The 17875-nt window shown below is 48.5% G+C and overlaps 4 protein-coding genes across 4 annotated transcripts; 2 read left to right on the top strand and 2 right to left on the bottom strand.

Annotated features, from left to right (window-relative positions):
- Window positions 1-70: 70 nt before the first annotated feature.
- M431DRAFT_488711 (hypothetical protein) lies at window positions 71-12432 on the bottom strand (the record flags this gene model as incomplete). Its single annotated transcript, XM_024916592.1, has 7 exons — window positions 71-262; window positions 296-4474; window positions 4538-10974; window positions 11031-11349; window positions 11408-11884; window positions 11955-12128; window positions 12391-12432. The coding sequence occupies 7 exons, from the start codon at window positions 12430-12432 to the stop codon at window positions 71-73; spliced, it is 11820 nt and encodes a 3939-aa protein (XP_024779598.1).
- Window positions 12433-12762: 330 nt separating this feature from the next.
- Window positions 12763-13905, top strand: M431DRAFT_70966 (hypothetical protein; the record flags this gene model as incomplete). The annotated part of the gene is made up of 2 exons (XM_024921841.1): window positions 12763-13310; window positions 13377-13905. 2 exons carry the CDS (start codon window positions 12763-12765, stop codon window positions 13903-13905), a joined length of 1077 nt encoding a protein of 358 aa, XP_024779597.1.
- Window positions 13906-14193: 288 nt separating this feature from the next.
- M431DRAFT_502123 (hypothetical protein) lies at window positions 14194-15123 on the bottom strand. Its single transcript, XM_024918101.1, has one exon. It carries the CDS (start codon window positions 15035-15037, stop codon window positions 14426-14428), a length of 612 nt encoding a protein of 203 aa, XP_024779596.1. The 5' UTR covers window positions 15038-15123; the 3' UTR covers window positions 14194-14425.
- Window positions 15124-15798: 675 nt separating this feature from the next.
- M431DRAFT_476466 (hypothetical protein) lies at window positions 15799-17790 on the top strand (the record flags this gene model as incomplete). The annotated part of the gene is made up of 2 exons (XM_024915469.1): window positions 15799-16449; window positions 16516-17790. The coding sequence occupies 2 exons, from the start codon at window positions 15799-15801 to the stop codon at window positions 17788-17790; spliced, it is 1926 nt and encodes a 641-aa protein (XP_024779595.1).
- Between the last annotated feature and the right edge of the window lie 85 nt (window positions 17791-17875).

Genomic DNA, 17875 nt, shown 5'->3' with positions numbered 1-17875 from the left:
CTATATACCAATAAACAACAAATCAGTCTACTCTACCCTTCAATATATTCCACAGAATAAAAGCATGCATCTAGTTTCCCCCCTTCAAAAGCGTTGGTAGCGACAGAATCTCACCAGCGCCGACAGTACTCTCCAAATATTCACACACGAGCCTATTTAGACCAGCCTCGCGTGCCTTTTCGAACCAAACCTTCGACTCCAGTTCATCAAACACGCCGCCCTCAGTCTTTTCCATGTATTTTGCAAACTCCTGAAGAGGCACCTTTTCATCACTGCAATGGTGCTGATATGATACACGATGTGTACTGCCTTTTCCATCTGCGCTCACGGAAGCGATCGCTGCATCAGCAATGCTGCTCGCTACAGATTGCACGGAAACAAAGTCAAATGTGCCGCTGACAGCCTTGGGGAACCGCGGCACCGCTTTGAGAAGCTTGGAGTAGTTGTACAATGATGCTACAATGTCCATTTCTGGTGCATCGACCCCAATAATGCTCGTTGGGCGATGGATCCAGCTGCGTACTCCGTGATCGTCTGCAAGTGATTCCAGAAGTGCCTCGCTCATCCATTTAGATGCTGCATATCCGTTTCGGCCATCTTTGGGTAGGTTATCGAGGCCTTGGATTGATGTTTCGGGTAGATGCTTGCCGACATGGAAATTTGCCACGGAAGCAGTCGAGACAAAGTGAAATGGAATTGATCTTGCGAGTGCCATCTCGGCTAGATATCGAGTAGACAGAACATTTGGCTGACGTAGCGAGCGGTATGTCTTCATGAAAGATACATCTGCGCCGTTGTGGATTATAACGTCGGCTCGAGAAACCAGATTCTTCAATTCCGAAGATGACAAGCCGAGGTTACGATCTCCAAGGTCACCAGCATACTCAACAATTTTGGGACTGGATATATCGACGTGTCTCAGTTCCCCATTGGCTGCGGGTCGTATCGCAACACAGTGTATTTCACCGACTCTCTCATCATTGACAAGGTGTTGGAGTATATGTCGTCCCAAAAAGCCAGTCGCTCCTGTCAAGACGACGGACAAGGCTGACTTCGTTGTTGATGATGCAGCTGAAGATAGGTCTGATCGCGGCGTTAGACCATCGCAAAGAGAGCGCAGTTCCTTGGTCCAATCAATACTTTGGCCTTGTATCTCATTCTTTGAACCATCTGCCTGGATCTTCAAAGCCATATCACGAACAGTGCTCACTTGGAACAACTCGGACAGTGTCAAGTCACGCCCAAAAGCCATTTTAAGCTCAGAACGCAACTTTAACAGGAGGAGAGAATTACCGCCCACGAAGAAAAAGTCTGAATCGGCAGACAACTGTATGGGTTCGATTGTTGCAGGAAGAACATCCTGCCACACAGCAATCACCTGTGCTTCCAGGTCGGTGAGGCCCTCATTCTGTCCATCGCTGCCCACGACAGATGGAAGTGGTAGATTGTTTATCTTGGACCGATCCTTCTTACCACTAGCATTCCTCGGAATCTCATCAATGGCAATGATGTGTGTTGGACACATATATGCTGGTAGGGGTAGCTTGGCCTTAAGCTGGCTGAGGAACACATTCCTGTCTTCAGTGAACGCATCCGAGAAGACAACAAACGCTGCAAGCATATCCGAATTGCGAAGCGACACGGCAGCGTCCACGATAGCCGATCCAGCTGACTCAATAATGATGTTTCCGATTTCTTCCAGCTCAATGCGCATTCCGCGAATCTTCACTTGTGAGTCGCCCTCTAATCGACCCATAAAGTCCAAAAGCCCGCTTTCAAGCATGCGACCCTTGTCTCCGGTACGGTAGAGCTTGTCCCATGCTCGGGCAGCAATCTCTTGTCTGGGGGAAATGGTGTTGGTGATAAATTTAGTCGCAGTTTCTTCAGGTCGGTTGACGTATCCAGAAGCAACTCCAGCGCCTCCGATGCAAATTTCTCCCGGAAAGCCGACGGGAAGCGGGTTTCCGCGCCCATCAACTACTACCACAGTATAGTTGGGCTGTACAAGGCCCGCAGGGCTAGCAGCTTCAGAATCATCTGTAGCATACGGGACTGTATATCTTGTACATGAGAGACTCGCTTCAGCAGGACCATAGAGATTAATAAGCTGTAAGTCTGAGAGACCTAGCCTCTTGAAATTTTGGCGGAGTTGAGGTGTAACCTTTTCACCGCCAGAAAATGCAAACTTCCAAGATGCGCACTTCTTGAGTACATCAGATCCATAGTGAAGCAAATATAGGTACTCTGAAGGGACAAATACGGTATACGTTACGCCCTCTGAGAATATAAGATTGGCAATCTCTATGGCATCTCCCCGAGCTTCTTTTGAAGCGACCACAACAGTGCCGCCGTTTGCCAGAGCACTGAATATTTGCTCCAGGTGGAGGTCAAAGCCAGATGAGCTCTGTTGAAGAACAACTTCCTTGCCAAGACGATAGACCTTTGAAATAGCCCAAATCTGGTTCAATAGAGCATGGTGAGTGAGCAAAACTCCCTTTGGGGTTCCAGTCGAGCCACTGGTATAAATGGCAAATCCAGGCGCATCAGGTTTGGCAACACATGGAACAGAATATTGAACGTCCTGCGAGAGTTTTGAGATGCATACTAGCTTGGCTTTGCTCTGTTCGACAGTTGATGTGAGATTTTCCGCTGTAGTCTGAGTTTCTTCTTGGTAGATGATGGCACTGGGTTTGCAATCCGCCACAATGGCAGCGAGACGACCTTCTGGATTTCTCAGATCGAGTGGTACATATACCAGACCTAGGATCAAGATGGCCATCAGCGCACAGATTGAGTCGGCAGCCGGATGCAACAGGATTCCAACGTAAGACCCTGCAGGGAGATCGGAAAGCTGACTGGCAATCTGGCCAACGCGCTGCATCATTTGAGAATAAGTAAGTTGCCGACCGTAGCCATCCTTGACTGCAATGGAGTCCGGATATTGTGATGCAATCTCTTGGACTTTGTGCGCAAGAGTAGGGGCTTTCCAATCTATCTCGAGACTTTCACCACGGCTAAGAGAGATGGCGTTCTCGATTTCAGAGGGAGTCGCAAGGAGACAGTCCAGTGCTTCCCTAGAGATGTCGTTGGCAAATCCTTCCACAGTATGGGTATACCATGTCAAGAGTTTGTTAGTATCCTCAGCACTATAGAGGTAGCGTTGGGTAGTGAACGAGATGATAGTCCCCTCTGCAATTTCTGAAATGTCTATGATGAGATCATAAGGATTACGGGCATCTGTTGTGGATGTCCACTCAATTTCGCAGTTACCAAGCGGCATAGTTCTGGATCCTCCCAGTCGGTAATTAACAGCGATCTGGAAAAGAGGATTCTGGTCACCAGATCGCGGGACTTTGAGGACGTCTAGTATCGTATCAAAATCGGCATTCGAGTTAGACAGGGCAGCCAATGTGATATCTCTAGTCTGCTTAGCCAGCGTGCTAAAGCTTTCATCGGCAGCCGTCTTGACTCTTAGAGGTAGGATATTGGTGAAATAGCCAATAGTTGTCATGTCCTCTGCAGTTGCGCGATTTGCATCAAGAATTCCAATGGAAAAGTCATTCACACCAAGACACCTCGATACAAATGCAGCGATAGATGAGAGGTAGAAGTGGAAGGGTGTCACATGCATCTCTCCGCTGACCTGTTTGATCTGGCTAACCAGCGACTTGGAGAGCATCACATCGAGCGTTTCTGTATCATAAGACTTTAATAACTGTCGACACTGGACTCGAGAGATGGGAAACAGAGGCAGAGGTTCAGGAAGAGTGCTGTAGACGTCTTTCCAAAATTGCAGCTCCTTCTGAACTTTCTCAGGCGCCGCCTTTTGTTGCTGCTTATTGGCAAGATCAATTGCCTGCTGAACAGGTGATAAAAAATCACCGCCCGCGTATGCCTTGTTCAGTTCGCTGAGGAAAATGGCCCAGCTGACACCGTCGAGGGCAATATGGTGGAATGTAAAGATAATGTGATGCTGAGTGCGAGATAGAGATAGAACCTGGATCTTCATCCATACTCCAGTCTCCAAGTTGAACTCTGTGGTCTTGATAGCATCAAGAGTAGCCTGGATCTGTGCATTGTCTTGGATGTTTTTGTGCTCTATAGCGATGCGCGCTTCTTTGCCAACTCCTTGCATAGCTTTTCCAGTTGCATCGTTCAAAAAGAAGGAGCTTCGAAGACCCTCGTGCTTTCTGGTAATAGTACTGAGCGCTTTCTTGAATCTGCTCATCTCGAACGGGCCTTGTAATTTACCGGACATCGTGACATTGTATGTGGACTTGTCCTCCAGATAGACATTTAGGAAGTACAGACGACTTTGGCCTGGAGTCATCGCGCTAACCCGTTCGTATGAAGGTTCCTCTAGTGATGTAACCTCTGAGACTGAAGATGAACCCGTGGAAGCTCTGGACATTAGCGCGCTGGCAGTGTCTTCCATCTTCAAGGTGGACACTTCGGTGGGCGCAGAAGACGGGACCTTGAGCTTCTGCATATTCGCTGAGCTCAACAGGTCATTATTAACTGCTGGAGCTGCATCAGCTGCTGGTGCACTCGTTTCAGCCGAGGAAATCAGAGTCGGTGGAAGCAGCACCAAAGCATCTTGACATATCTCTGCGAGAGAAGCACCGCTCAAGATCTTCAGAACCGGCATGTCGACATTCACCTCTTTCAGGAACCAGGATCTAATCTCGACAGATACTAGGGAGTCAATTCCCAGTACCAACAGTGGCGTAGAATGATCAATGACGTCGGCGTGGACTTGGAGAATCATGGCCAACTTTTCTGCACAGGCACCCTGCAAAATGGCCAGAGCATCCTCGCTATTCTTAGCTGCGGCTAGTCTGCCCTTGACACTCTGTGATGATTGTGCCTGTTGATTATCTGAGTCTTCTTCATTGCTCTCGTGACGCACATAGGTTGCAAATCGAGGATTGCTATACCACGGCGCATTGGGTTCCTCTCCGATACCAATGATAATCTCTGGATCCTCCTTGGAAGTGGGTTGCCCTGCAGCAATGGCTTCAGCAAAGACACCGTGGAACTCTGGTTCAGATATTCTCATGTATCCGAACTTCTTCAAGTGGTCCTCGTACTGCTCTAGATTGCGGTCGACAAAACCCACACCGAGGAGGAAGGCAATATCAATGATTGAGGCTGCAACACCCCTCTGCTTTCGCTGGCGCACGAGAGAGTGCATGTACATGTTTGCCGCAGCATAATTAGATTGACCCGGATTGCCCATGACGCAAGTTAAAGAGGAGAAGCAGATAAAGAAGTCCAGAGGAGTGGAGTGGAACAGCTCATCTAGGTTTTGCGTTCCCTTGACTTTGGGACGTAGTGCCACCTCGAAGTCTTCCAAAGACATGTTGGCGAAGAGCTTATCGTTCAACACCATTGCAGCGTTTGCCACGCCGGCAATAGGTGGCATTGTCTCAGAGACTTCTTTATGTAATCTCAACAGACCTTCTTTATCGGTGATGTCGAGGGGAAGAACCTTGACATTGGCACCTCGGCGTCTCAGATCTTCAAGTACCGCTGTATCAACTCTACCTGGGCTTCGGCTGGTGACTACTAAGTATCGCGCTCCATGCTTGACCATCCAATCGCAAATGGACATGCCGAGCTGAGAAGCTAAGCCAACGAGAAGATATGTCTTGTTTGCCGTAAAGAGGCCGGATGGTCTAAGAGGGCTGATCTTGGACTCCACCGACTCAGCATCATTCCAGTTCAGGATGGTTGTCAATGACGCTTGGCCAGCCAGCTTCTTGATCTCAGCTACAGAGATAGAAGCATTGTCTATGCTCAATTTTGGCGCTCCAGTCGAAGCATGGTGCCTCGCAATCTTGAGCAAGTCACCCCGGCTGTAATTGAACAATATGGCATCATCTTCACGCACACTTCTCATTGCGTTGGGGCTCTCAAAACCCTCAACGATGTGCGTTAGCACGCTGTTTTCTTGCCCTAGGTTCACAAAAGCTTCAATGTTCTCAGGAAGGAGAGATAGAATATCTCTTTCGTTAGCATATGAGTGAATGAAGACTTGAGCGGGGTCAAAATTGCAGTCTTCTTCCGAAGATGTGCTAAAGAATACCTCAATTCCTTGAGCGGCGGCCACGTTTGCAATAAGCTTAGCTAGCAAAACATCGGCGTCATGGACCCAAATGCGCCATCTGATGCCACAGATAATGCTCTCGGCAATAAGAGTTCCAAGGAGTACTTGGGATTCAGTTGCAAGATCAAAGTCTTGAGGGAGAGGCAATAAATCCGCTACCGGCGCATTCAGAGTTGACAGAACCGAAGGAGAGAATAGTGCGACTTTGCGACCTGATCCGACAACTGTTCCTAGGCAGAGATAAAGTGCTTTGCTATTCATAGCCCTGATAGGTAGCAGAGATGAAGCGTGAACCTTTATTTGTGCAAGCTCAGGTGAAATAACAGCATTGATTGAGCTTTGCACTCTTTGGAACGAATACGACCCTTCAGCAGCCACAAACTCGACGCGGTTCTCAGCCAGAGATAATGGACTCGTAATATCTCTCCGAACGGAATTGAGTCTGTCGTTCATTTCGTTGCTGGCAACAATTCTTGGGATATAGAGACCACTCTTCTCCACGGCAAGTTCCCATTCGTCAGCCCACAGCACATCCTCAAAATCACCGGAGTTGATGCAAATTGTACGCAGCAGAGTCTCTGCAAACAAGCGAGGTTCTGGGGTTATCGTGTCCACATCCAAGAATTGAAGTCGCAGGTTGGGCAGTTCGTGCATGGCCGCTCTGCCAAGGCCAACAACCATGTTGCTCAGCGGATTCTCAGCGCGACACCCCTTTGTGGCCCAAAGAACAAATTTGGATTCTTTAAACACTGACTGAACTCCACTGAATCTCTTTGGCGTGATGTCTTGGAAAGTTGGAATGTCCAGCTCAGAGAGAACCAACACGGTGGCTCCATCTGGGACTTCTCTAACGTCTTCAAGTCTGTTGATGAGGCTAACATTGGAAGCGATGGGCTGGAGGAGGTCTCTTGTGGCCTGTACAATCTTCTCGACTTGAGATGTTTGTCCACCTATAATAATCAAATCATCGACCGGAGGTATCGCGCTCGTCCAAGCAGTGGGATCACGCAAGACGTTGATGCGCTCGTCGACCGCCTGGCTGACGATAAGTGACGCAAGGTATCTTTTGGGATCGTGATAATCTCTGTACGCCGCGTCCACTCCAGAGAACCCAGTGGCTAGTAGATCTTTGTTCCACCTTTCTTCATCAGTTGTAGGACAGTAGATACGCCCATCATCACGTCCGAGCCACCATCCAGGTAGATGAGAAGAGATGAACTGCGGCAGCACAGCGTCGTTGGTAACTTCATTGAGGATCAGGTAACCGCCTGCCTTCAACAGTGTTCGGCAGTTAGCTAGTGTCTTTTTTAGAGACTTTGTCGCGTGCAGGGCGTTTGAAGACATGATGACATCAAAGGAATGTTCTTCAAAGCCCTGTCCCAGAGGATCACGCTCAATATCTAGCACCGCCCATTCCATCATGGATGAGTATTCGCGGAAACGCTCCTGCGCAGCTTCAAAGAAACCAGCAGAGATATCCGTATAGGTATATGAATGGCAACGGCCCACAAGTTCCTTTAGCATATGCACACTGGCACCACCAGTACCAGCACCAATCTCCAGAACTTTCAAGCGGGGGTAACGGTGAGCTAATTGACTGGTTACCGTGACAAGATGGCTGTAAGTTTGTCGGAATGGAACTGCTTCAGCGTAAAGCCGCGTAAGCATATCGTCTTGCATCATGACCTGCAGAGCTGGCAGCTCGCCTCGCAGAATTGAAGGCTGGACTTCTCCGAGTGCTGATATCATCTGTAATTCTACCATTCCTGGGTATTTTGCCCTCCAAGCTGCTGCGTCTTCCGCCGTATCAGTGACCCATTCCTTTTTGATACGCGGGTGTTGTCCAGCTTCAATCTTGGGAAGAAGATAATTCACAATCCAGTCAAATTGGATCTGGAAATGCTCATCCATCTTGGGGATATCCTCTGGCTTGATGGCATCACGGAGTCGCCTATGGTAGAAGTAGGCAAGACGCTCACAAGTATCACCATACTCGACTTCTTCCTCGGTCAGGTACTCAATCTTCTCAGGATCAATGCCACTCGCAATGTCTCTCTTCCAGACAGTCTTTGCAAAAAGCTTACGATCGTTCTGCGGAGTAGCCTTGGTAAAAGAAGAGCAGGTTAGAGCGTGCAGCTGGATCTGTGGGTGTCCTATGGCAGTCGAAGTGATATCAACGTCGCCCTGGATCTTCTTTGAGTTGGCATCTCTAAGGTAGCAGTCCGCTAGTAGCTCGGAAGATGCGTCTGCGGATGCAGAGGCTTCCAAGGCGGCAGGGTTGATGCGAACACGGCGCACGTTGGTTGGAAGATATGGGGTCCATAGCTGGCCATCTCCAGGAAATGCCAACGCAGTGAATATTCCGTGAAAGGCAGCGTCAAGAGTTGCAGGGTGCAGACGAAGCCTATCGTTATCAAGACGCTTGAGTGTTACCGTCGACACGTTCAATCGTCTTTCGACAGCCTCAATTGTAAAGTCTCCCGTGTAACGAAGGCCGACTTGCTCCATGTACTTATAAAGACGATCTACACCAACAGGCTTCATTGGTAGCTTCGGTGCAATCCTGGGCGGCAAAGCATCTACCGCAGGCTTTCCGAGACGGACGATAGCACGTCCAGTGAAGTTTGTACTCTCAGAGTGTTCAGTGACTTCTCCATCCACTTTGCAGCTGTAGCACGAATATTCAGCTGTGATGTTATCCGAGGTTCGATCTATGACTCGGATCGTAAAAGTCACTTCTGTGCCGGCTGCGTCATCTTCCAAAGTAATAGCGCGGTGAATAATGAGATCCTCAAGCTCGACAAGCCGTACCTCTTCGTGCTCAGCTGCAAGACGTATGGATGCTTCGTAAGCCATGGACACGTATCCAGCAGCGGGGAAGAGGACCTGGTTCTGGAAGATGTGTCCTCGCAGCCATTCCATCTCTTGAATCCTCATCACATTGCGCCAAGTGACCTCGCGATTGTTTCCGTGGGACGTGGGATAGCCGAGCAGTTCGTGAATCGGGTTTTTGCGAGATCGATAGATTCGCGACTTTCGGGATTCTTTCCACAGCTTACTAGCATGATCCCAAGGATAGGGTGGGAGGCCTTTAAGAGTCATGGCTCGACCAACATCATCTCCAAGGCATGCTTTTCTAAATCCAGCGAAATCCACAACGGGAGAAGGAGATTGGAATTTGGACCAGATAAAACCAAGAGCGTCTGAAAAGGCCTCCATGTCATCCTGCCCTCGGCTTAGGACACCCGAATATGGTATATCTAGACCAGTGAGATTCTTCAAGCTTTCCGATGCAGGTGCCTTGAGGGCAAAATGTGGCCCTACTTCCAATGCAATATCGTGGCAGTGCTCTTCGGTGACAGCTCTGTCAATAGCTTGCGAAAAGAGCACTGGCTTGACCATATTATCTACCCAATAGGTATCCTTGAAGGCATCCGTATTGTCAATCGAGCGGCCGTTTGAGCCATAAACACTAGAGTACCACTTGCACTTTAGCTTTTCAGTGTTAATCTGAATATTTAGCTTCTGAAGAGATTCGAGATATGGTTCTGCACAAGGTTGCATATGATGCGAATGGTAGGCTTTGTCAACCTTGAGAAGTCTCGCAAATGATTGCTGGCTATCAAGTAGCTCCTTGGCTTCATCCACGGCATCCGCATCACCAGAGAGAGTGACGCTGGATCGAGAATTGCTGGCAGCTACATGAATTCTGCCTGCAAGTTTCTCTTGCGAGCAGAAAGCTCGGGCTTGCTCCAACCCCATGCCAACCGCCATCATCTTGCCTTTCTGACCGTTCGGTCCACCGGCCAAGTGAGCGTGAACACCACGGTAATACGCGATCCGGATGGCATCTGCAGCCTCGATATAACCAGCGGCATAAGCCGCGCCAATCTCTCCAGATGAGTGGCCGACAACAGCGCTGAACGTGATGCCGGAAGCATAGAGAAGATCGACAAGTGCAACCTGCAAAGCGGTGCATAAAGGCTGTGAGATGGCTGCTTCGTGTATTCTAGACTTTTCAGGTGGTGCCATCAGCTCCGATACGAGCGACCAAGATGGCGCGTCAGGCAAATTCTTCAGCGATTCTTCAAGCTGGTCAATTGTGTGTTTAAAGGTGGTTGACTTCTCATACAGACGACGTCCCATTGAAGGCCATTGGGCACCCTGGCCTGTAAAGACGCCCAGTATCCGCGCTGGGAGATCTTCTGTAACATGGATGCCTTTTGTAGCGATTGAGTTTGACTTTGATTCCACGTCATCTAATTTCTCGATGAGCCCTTCGGCGGTAGACGAAGAAACATACATCTTGTATGGGAATTGTGTGCGACGACACTGCATCGTCCAGGCTAAATTGGAGAGATTCGCTATCTTTCCAGCCTTCAAAGCTTCAGAAATATGGCGAGCCCTGGCTAACAGAGCCTTCTCTGTGTTGGCGGATAAAGTAAGAGGGCCACAAGGAACTTCTAGAACGTCTTCCTGGTGAATATCCTCCGGAGTCCAGCTCTCAAGGATGACGTGCGCATTGGTTCCTCCAAATCCAAAGCTGTTGACACTTGCGCGCCTTGGAGTTCCAGGAGACAGTGTAGGCCATGCCCTGGCTTTCGTCGGTACGTGGAGGTTGGTATAGAAGGGCGAGATTTTGGGGTTGAGTTTGTTAAAGTGCATGTTGGGAGGAATTATTCCATTCTGGATAGCCAGAGAGGCTTTCAATAATCCAGCCAACCCAGCAGTCCCTTCCAAATGACCGATTACAGTCTTTATTGATCCAACATAAAGAGGCTCATCTGCTTCAAGATTCGTAGTCTGATCTTCATCTTCGTCGGTCTCTGGGAAGAATGCGTCTCTCACCGCCCTAGCTTCGATGGCTGCAAATGATGTTAATTGCCATGGTAGTAAATGTTTAGTGATAAAAATTACTTACGATCTCCGGCGTTAGTTCCTGTGCCGTGAGCCTCAAAATACTGGCAGCGGTCTTCTTTTTTTCGCCAATCTAAGCCAGCCCTGGCATAGGTAGAGCGAATCAATGCAGTCTGAGATGTAGAGCTAGGCATGGTGATACCAGATGTGCGCCCATCCTGGTTGACGCCCGTTTCTCGAATTATGCATTCAATATGATCACCGTCTGCAATCGCTTGGCTCAGAGTCTTGAGAAGCACTGACGCAAAGCCTTCGCCTCGCGCGTAGCCATCAGCTCCAGCGTCCCACATGCGTGATCTGCCTGTCGGAGATAACATGTGAAGCTGTAAAGTAGGCCGTGTTAGTATCCCAAGACTGATTTGATCGTCCCGATAAACGTACCTTGGATTCGAGGATGTATGGATCAGGGCCGAGAATCAAATTCACACCGGCTGCCACCGCCAGTGACGACTCTCCGCTCCTGAGTGTTTGCACGGCATGATGCAACGCTACCAAACTTGACGAGCATGCCGTATCTATCGTGGATGATGGTCCTTTCCAATCGAAAAAGTACGACACTCGATTGGACAGAATTGCTCTGGAGATACCAGTCGCAGCATACTGTGGTGCACTGTCTACGTCTCGCAGTAATAAATCTGAGTAGTCCTGAGTCATCTGTCCAACGAAAATGGCTGTCTGAGATCCCTTCATCTCTTGGATCGAGTACCCTGCCGCTTCCAGGCACTCAAAAACAATCTCCAGTAGCATGCGCTGCTGGGGATCCATAGACTCTGCTTCTTTTGGATGGATGTTGAAGAAATTGTGATCGAATTCGCGGAAATCTTCGTCGAGGAGATACGAATGTCTCACATTCGTGCTCTAAAGGTTCAAAACACAGTTGTCAGTCTTCCATCCAATTCTCCAGAATAATGTTAGTGTTATTTCTTACGCCGTGATATTCTCCATTGTCGTTGTAAAATCCTTCTGGATTGAACCGACTTTCTGGTATCTCCTTGAGAATATCCTTGGGGTTCTTCAGAAGCTCCCATAGCTTCGATGGAGAGCTTGAGCTGCCTGGGAAGCGACAGCTGCTTCCCACAATGGCAATGGGTTCAGTGATGAACTCGGATTTTGCCATTTTAGGTGTATTGTGGAACGTATTGTTGGTATTCCCAGTGAATAATGGCAGATTGTTTCATAAGACGGGCTAAGGAACACCAACTGTGTCTACTAAACTGTCACGAAGAAGCGGATGAGGCTACAGTCTTGAGTATTCACCACTAGCTATGCAATGAATGCGAATTATTTTTGGAATAGTCTACTACCTATGTTAGGAAGATCTTACATACCGTCGGGCATTTTTATCCAGCTATCAATTCATTGACACGCCGGCTCTCGCGACGGGACTTGCGAGCCACTCCGGCCATCGCTGCCATGTCAGGCAAGTCCCCATTTCATGCTCAGATACTGACGGTCGGTGCAATTTGCTTACTGTGGAGTTGGGAATGGCCCCGCCGACCGGCCGGTCGATTATTGCGGGCTTGGATGTCGGGAGGTTGCTGACTGTATCCCGTAATAGGTACTCATGGGAGCTGCCTTTCCTATCAAGGCACGGAGTATCCACTGAATTGTTAAGTGTTCCAGAACCAGGTCTAAGACAGATATAGACAATATGGATAAGACTCTGGTGATGATCAACAAACACGCATACATACGGGAAAGTGTGCAAAGCTGTAACTTGCACGCTGTTTAGAACTATGACAGTCCGAAGCACCTTGGTGGGCAAAGACGTTGGCCAATATGAATTGGTTCACGGAGTTCCAGTTCCAGAGGCAGGGCCCGACCAGGTCGTCTGCAAGGTTGGAGCTATTGCCCTGAATCCGACAGACTGGAAGATGGTGGATTTTTCCGTGGTACCAGGCGCAGTTGGTGGACACGATTTTGCCGGAGAAGTGATTGAGGTCGGGGAAGGGGTGACACGATTAAAGAAGGGCGATAGAGTGCTTGGGCTTGCTATTGGCTTCAATGCAGACGACATGAGGATGGGCGCCTTTACTGACTACGCCGTCACATACGCCCATGGCGCTTGGAAGATACCAGATTGGATGTCATATGATGAAGCGGCTACATATGGTGTCGGAATTGGAACAGCAACATTAGCCCTATATCAAACGCTTGCTTTACCGCCGCCTGTCGTGGACGACGAGGGCAAGGTTACAGCCAAGAAGCAAAAGAAGCCAGTATATGTGTTGGTAGCAGGGGGAGCGACTGCAACTGGCACCATTGCCATTCAATTGGCCAAAGCGTAAGTGACATCTCCAAATACGCCAAGATTTATATCAAATTCAAGGACATTGACCAAAAGTTTCAGTTCTGGCCTCACTGTAGTAACCACCTGCTCTCCTCAGCACAAGGATCTCCTTCTATCTCTAGGCGCCACTGCCATCTTTGACTACAACTCCCCAAACTGTGCCATAGAAATCCGCAACTACACTGACGATAGCCTTCAATACGCCTTGGACTGCGTTACTGAAGCAGGAACCATGAAAATGTGTTACGACGCCATCGGTTCTGCGGGTGGTCGCTACGTTGGGCTTGAGCCGTTGGCCACACATATACAATACACCCGTCGAACAGTTCGTGCAGATTGGGTCATTGGCCGCACACTCTCAGGGCTGCCTGTACGCCTAGATGGAGCCTATGGACGGCCAGCTAGGCCTCAGGATCGTGAGTTTGCCGAGGTATTCTTTGCTCTATCAGAGCAGCTTATCGCACAGGGCATGCTCAAGCCGCATCCAAGAGAGCTACGGACAGGCGGCTTAGAAGCATTGGTTGAAGGAATTGATGACCTCCGAAAGGGCAAGGTTCGCGGGAAAAAATTAGTCTATCCTCTGGCATAAGATCCGCAATTGTATATAATCGATCAAGACAGGCATATTAGATGTTTACATGGGCTTAGTTGATACTGTTCATTATCGTGATATTTTACCTACCCTGAAGCCATTGAAAGGTGTAAGCTACGGGTGATCTCTTGCACCAACCAGACATTATGTATATCCAATCCGATTTTGTTTCTTATCCACAGATTATTTAATTATTGATAACAAGTGTCACGAATAGTATACATCATTTGACGCGCACTCAAATTAGTTTTTTACATATTTGCATGTAGTCAGCTACTAGTGAAAGATGTATCTCTTTGAGCAAGGTCTCATTTGATGTATCATTCTTTATATATATATAAAAGATATCGAGTAATCGGCCTTTGATCAATCTAGCTCATCTTAATGATAAAATAACCTGATTGTGGTATATGAAGGCAACCTCGTGTGCCAGCAACCATTGAACTTGTGTATATTTCGATAGCGCAATCAGCTTCGATCCCCCACTGAGACCCCTTCAATATAGGTAGTCACCGGGCTAGTTTTCATTCCTCAGCCGGAAAGATTCCAAAATAACAGACCTCGCAGACTCGTGCGTAATAGGAATGTCCCGGTCACCAATTTTCTGCTCCCTGACTTCATCCTCCGTTGCCCAAACAAAATCCTGGTGCTCAGCCGCATCCAACGTAACTTGACTGGCACTTTCGACCTCCACTTCAAACGAAAACCTACAAAGCCATAGTGTTTTCGTGCTATTTGGAAACACTTGCAGGTCCCTCTCCTCCGGTCCTTCTGTAACGGGACGGACGAAACGCTTGGCGACAAGCCTCGTTTCCTCCCACAGTTCCCGTGCAGCGCCGTGCAGAATGGTGGGATCGCTGTCATCAGCAGCACCTCCAGGTATCTCCCATCTGTTTGGCATAGAATCATGGCTGGCGCGCTGGATGAGGAGGACTTTGCCTTCGGGGTTGACCACGATACAGCCTGTCGCCAACCTGTCTAGCTTGATCTGTCGCTCCTCAAGCTGCACTTTGTGTGTATCGAGCCATTGCTGAACCGGTACGTTCCATTCGCCAAGGCAATCGTCGACATCGAAAAGGAACTTGGGCGGCGATGCAGGGTTTTCTTGAGTGGAGCTGATTTGTGACATTGTTCGTTTCGAGATGTTGACTGAAGTGTGAAAATGTGAAGATGTTATGAAATAGGCTTATGAAACTCGGATATTTTGCACTTGGCGATTGATGTAATGAGTATGAGAGGTAAAATTCGGGCTGCGTTTCGCCCTCTGATGCACTTCTGCCTGATTCTATCGCTATTAGGTCGGCTAAATTCTAGGTACTTTTCTCGCTACAGCTGCTGACCCTCTTTGTTTGCAATTTGTTTACAAAATTCTCTGTACTCCAAAGACTCCATATGCAAGCTGCATTTAGGAAAGATGAGTGGCTTGAGATCATTGGCGGTTGTATGCATTAGTTAACCGAAAGGCTCCCCTGTGGCTGAAAGCTGAGGCAATATTGAGTTGTAGCCTAGAATTGCTGTCTTATCAAGGGTCGCACTGCATCCAGCTGAATGCTGCTTCTGTAAGGATGGGTGCTGTATGAGTCATTTTGTCAAGGGTCCAACCATCCTTGTTGCTAAACCACCAAGAAAAGAAAAAGTTTCCGGGTCGCCTCATTTTTCTATTTGTTTCTCACAAACGCCAAGGGTGACAAGGCATCCAGCTGAAAACTAGCCTTACCATCAGGTTGGCTGTTATTATTTGTCAACGCAAGATCCGCTCAACACTTCAAAGCTCTCGTCTCTGAAGCAGCGGGGTCTATAAAGATCGTAGCCCTGCAATAAAAGTTGTCGAGTTTCCACAATAGGCGCTAAGCTTGGTCTTCTAACCGCGTTCTACTGTAAATATCCACCATGGGAGATGTAGACAGATTCTCTGACGCGTCAAGTGTTTTCATTCCCCAGCCGTGCATCGCCAATGTCTCCGCCAAAAAATTAGGCTACCAATACCAACCGTTCCAGGACAATGTGTCTATTAGAATATTTACCCTGCCCCCCGGGCAACCATCTGAACCACTGAGAGGAACACTGGAAGCTATTCAGATCGATGAGATAGGAAGCTACGAGGCGATATCATATGTCTGGAAGGAAGACGGCCCGCCAAATTGCAAATACGAGATTGTGATCAATACCGATGATGATGAAGAGAGACTTTTAGAACTGACAGAAGGGGGAAATATCTTTGCAGCGCTCAGGCGCATCCGTCTTCCGGATCGAGGGCGCCGCATCTGGGCCGACCAAATCTGTATCAACCAAAACGATTTAGATGAAAGAAGCCAGCAGGTGCAATTTATGAACAGGATTTACAAAGATGCGTCCCACGTCCTGGTCTGGCTTGGACTCGACAGCAATGGAGAAGCCATTTCAGCGTTCTCTTTGATACACAATCTACACCAAACGCTCCAAAACGCCGGTGGTGAGTCTTACGCCCGGCTCGCAGATGACCTGGAACAGGAAGTAAAGAAGAACAAAAAGGCGTTGCAAAGTTTGACCAATCGCAAATGGGTAAGCATAAACTGAGAGATTGCTCATGTATAGAAAGAGAATGAATGGATACTAACGTAAGTGTAGTTTAAACGTGGTTGGATCGTACAAGAGATCGGAACCGCTGCACCTGCTACAATGTTCTGGGGCGATGCAGAGATTGACTGGAAGATATTGCATAGCGTTTGTGAATCACTCACGGACTATCACCATCTTCGTAAAGAGCTAAATATCAACACCTCCGACATCAAGTTCTTGTTCCAGAGATTTATTGAGCCGGACGCAACTAGCCACCACGCAAACCGATTCAACTTTATATATGAGCTTCATCGAGCACGCAGCTTAAACTTTACTAACGACAGAGACCGCATCTTTGCCTTTCTCGGCCATTATTCTCTCACTTCGGCCGACTTCTTCAACTCTGAGCTTGCGTCAATCACACCCAATTATTCGATGTCTGTGGAGCAGGTTTACACTGACTTGGCTAAGCGGTCGCTGAAGGGAAGCAAAGGGGATTCAGCTTTGATAACATTGGCAGCCGTGCAGCACCTTGTCGGGAGTCTACCATCTCGTGATGGGCCGGCATTGCCTCATGCCAGTGGACTGCCGTCTTGGGTGCCAGATTGGAGGACTTATCAAGGCTTCATTCTCTCAGAGCCCATCAATCCGCATCGTGCTCATGGTTCTTCAATGCCAAAACTCCAGATTGACGACGACTCCGCTCTACTTCGCATCCACGGCGTGTATGTCGACACAATTGAAGCGTGCTCCCCGCCGTTGAAGAACAAAGACTTTCACGGCAAAAGTCACATGATAGAGTTCCTCTGGAACGAGATTTGCCAGAAGAAGAGCTTCAATCTAGATGATGAATATCGCAATGGCGAAGATAAAGCTTTCTTTGCATTCATGCAAACTCTTAGCAATGGCTGCGTACAGATTGCTGGACGAGAGGGGATCCCATACAACGAGATCCCAGCCTCTAGGTGGCTTGAACAGGCAGCCATGTACCTCGTTGGAGCACTCGGAGACTTAAGTGCCGTTTCATTAGAGATACAGGAACTCGCAGCTGAGGCCAAGCGCAAGCATGAGAAGGAGGAGTGGAGCCGTTCGGCTAATGGGGCGTCGAAGAATCGCATCTTTGCGCGAACGGAGAGCGGATATTATGTTCTTGGGCCGGCGGTCATGAAGAAGGGCGATGTTATATGCGTCTTGTTTGGTGGAAAGCTGCCGTTCTGTTTACGACCCATTGGAAAGCAGTATCTGTTTGTTGGAGAATGTTATGCCCATGGCTTGATGAAAGGAGAGGCGCTGGATATGATGGACTGTGGAGAACTTTCCGAGAAGGAGTTTGAGATTGTGTAAAGGGGTTCTGGCAATTGTAATTGTATGTTTAGTATGCCGATTACATGAGCTACACTCGTTCATTCACTACGTATGAGTCTCCTGG

Source organism: Trichoderma harzianum, assembly GCF_003025095.1.
Source record: "Trichoderma harzianum CBS 226.95 unplaced genomic scaffold M431scaffold_1, whole genome shotgun sequence".
NCBI classification, from domain to species: domain Eukaryota; kingdom Fungi; phylum Ascomycota; class Sordariomycetes; order Hypocreales; family Hypocreaceae; genus Trichoderma; species Trichoderma harzianum.
This window is presented reverse-complemented; position numbering and strand designations above follow the sequence as displayed.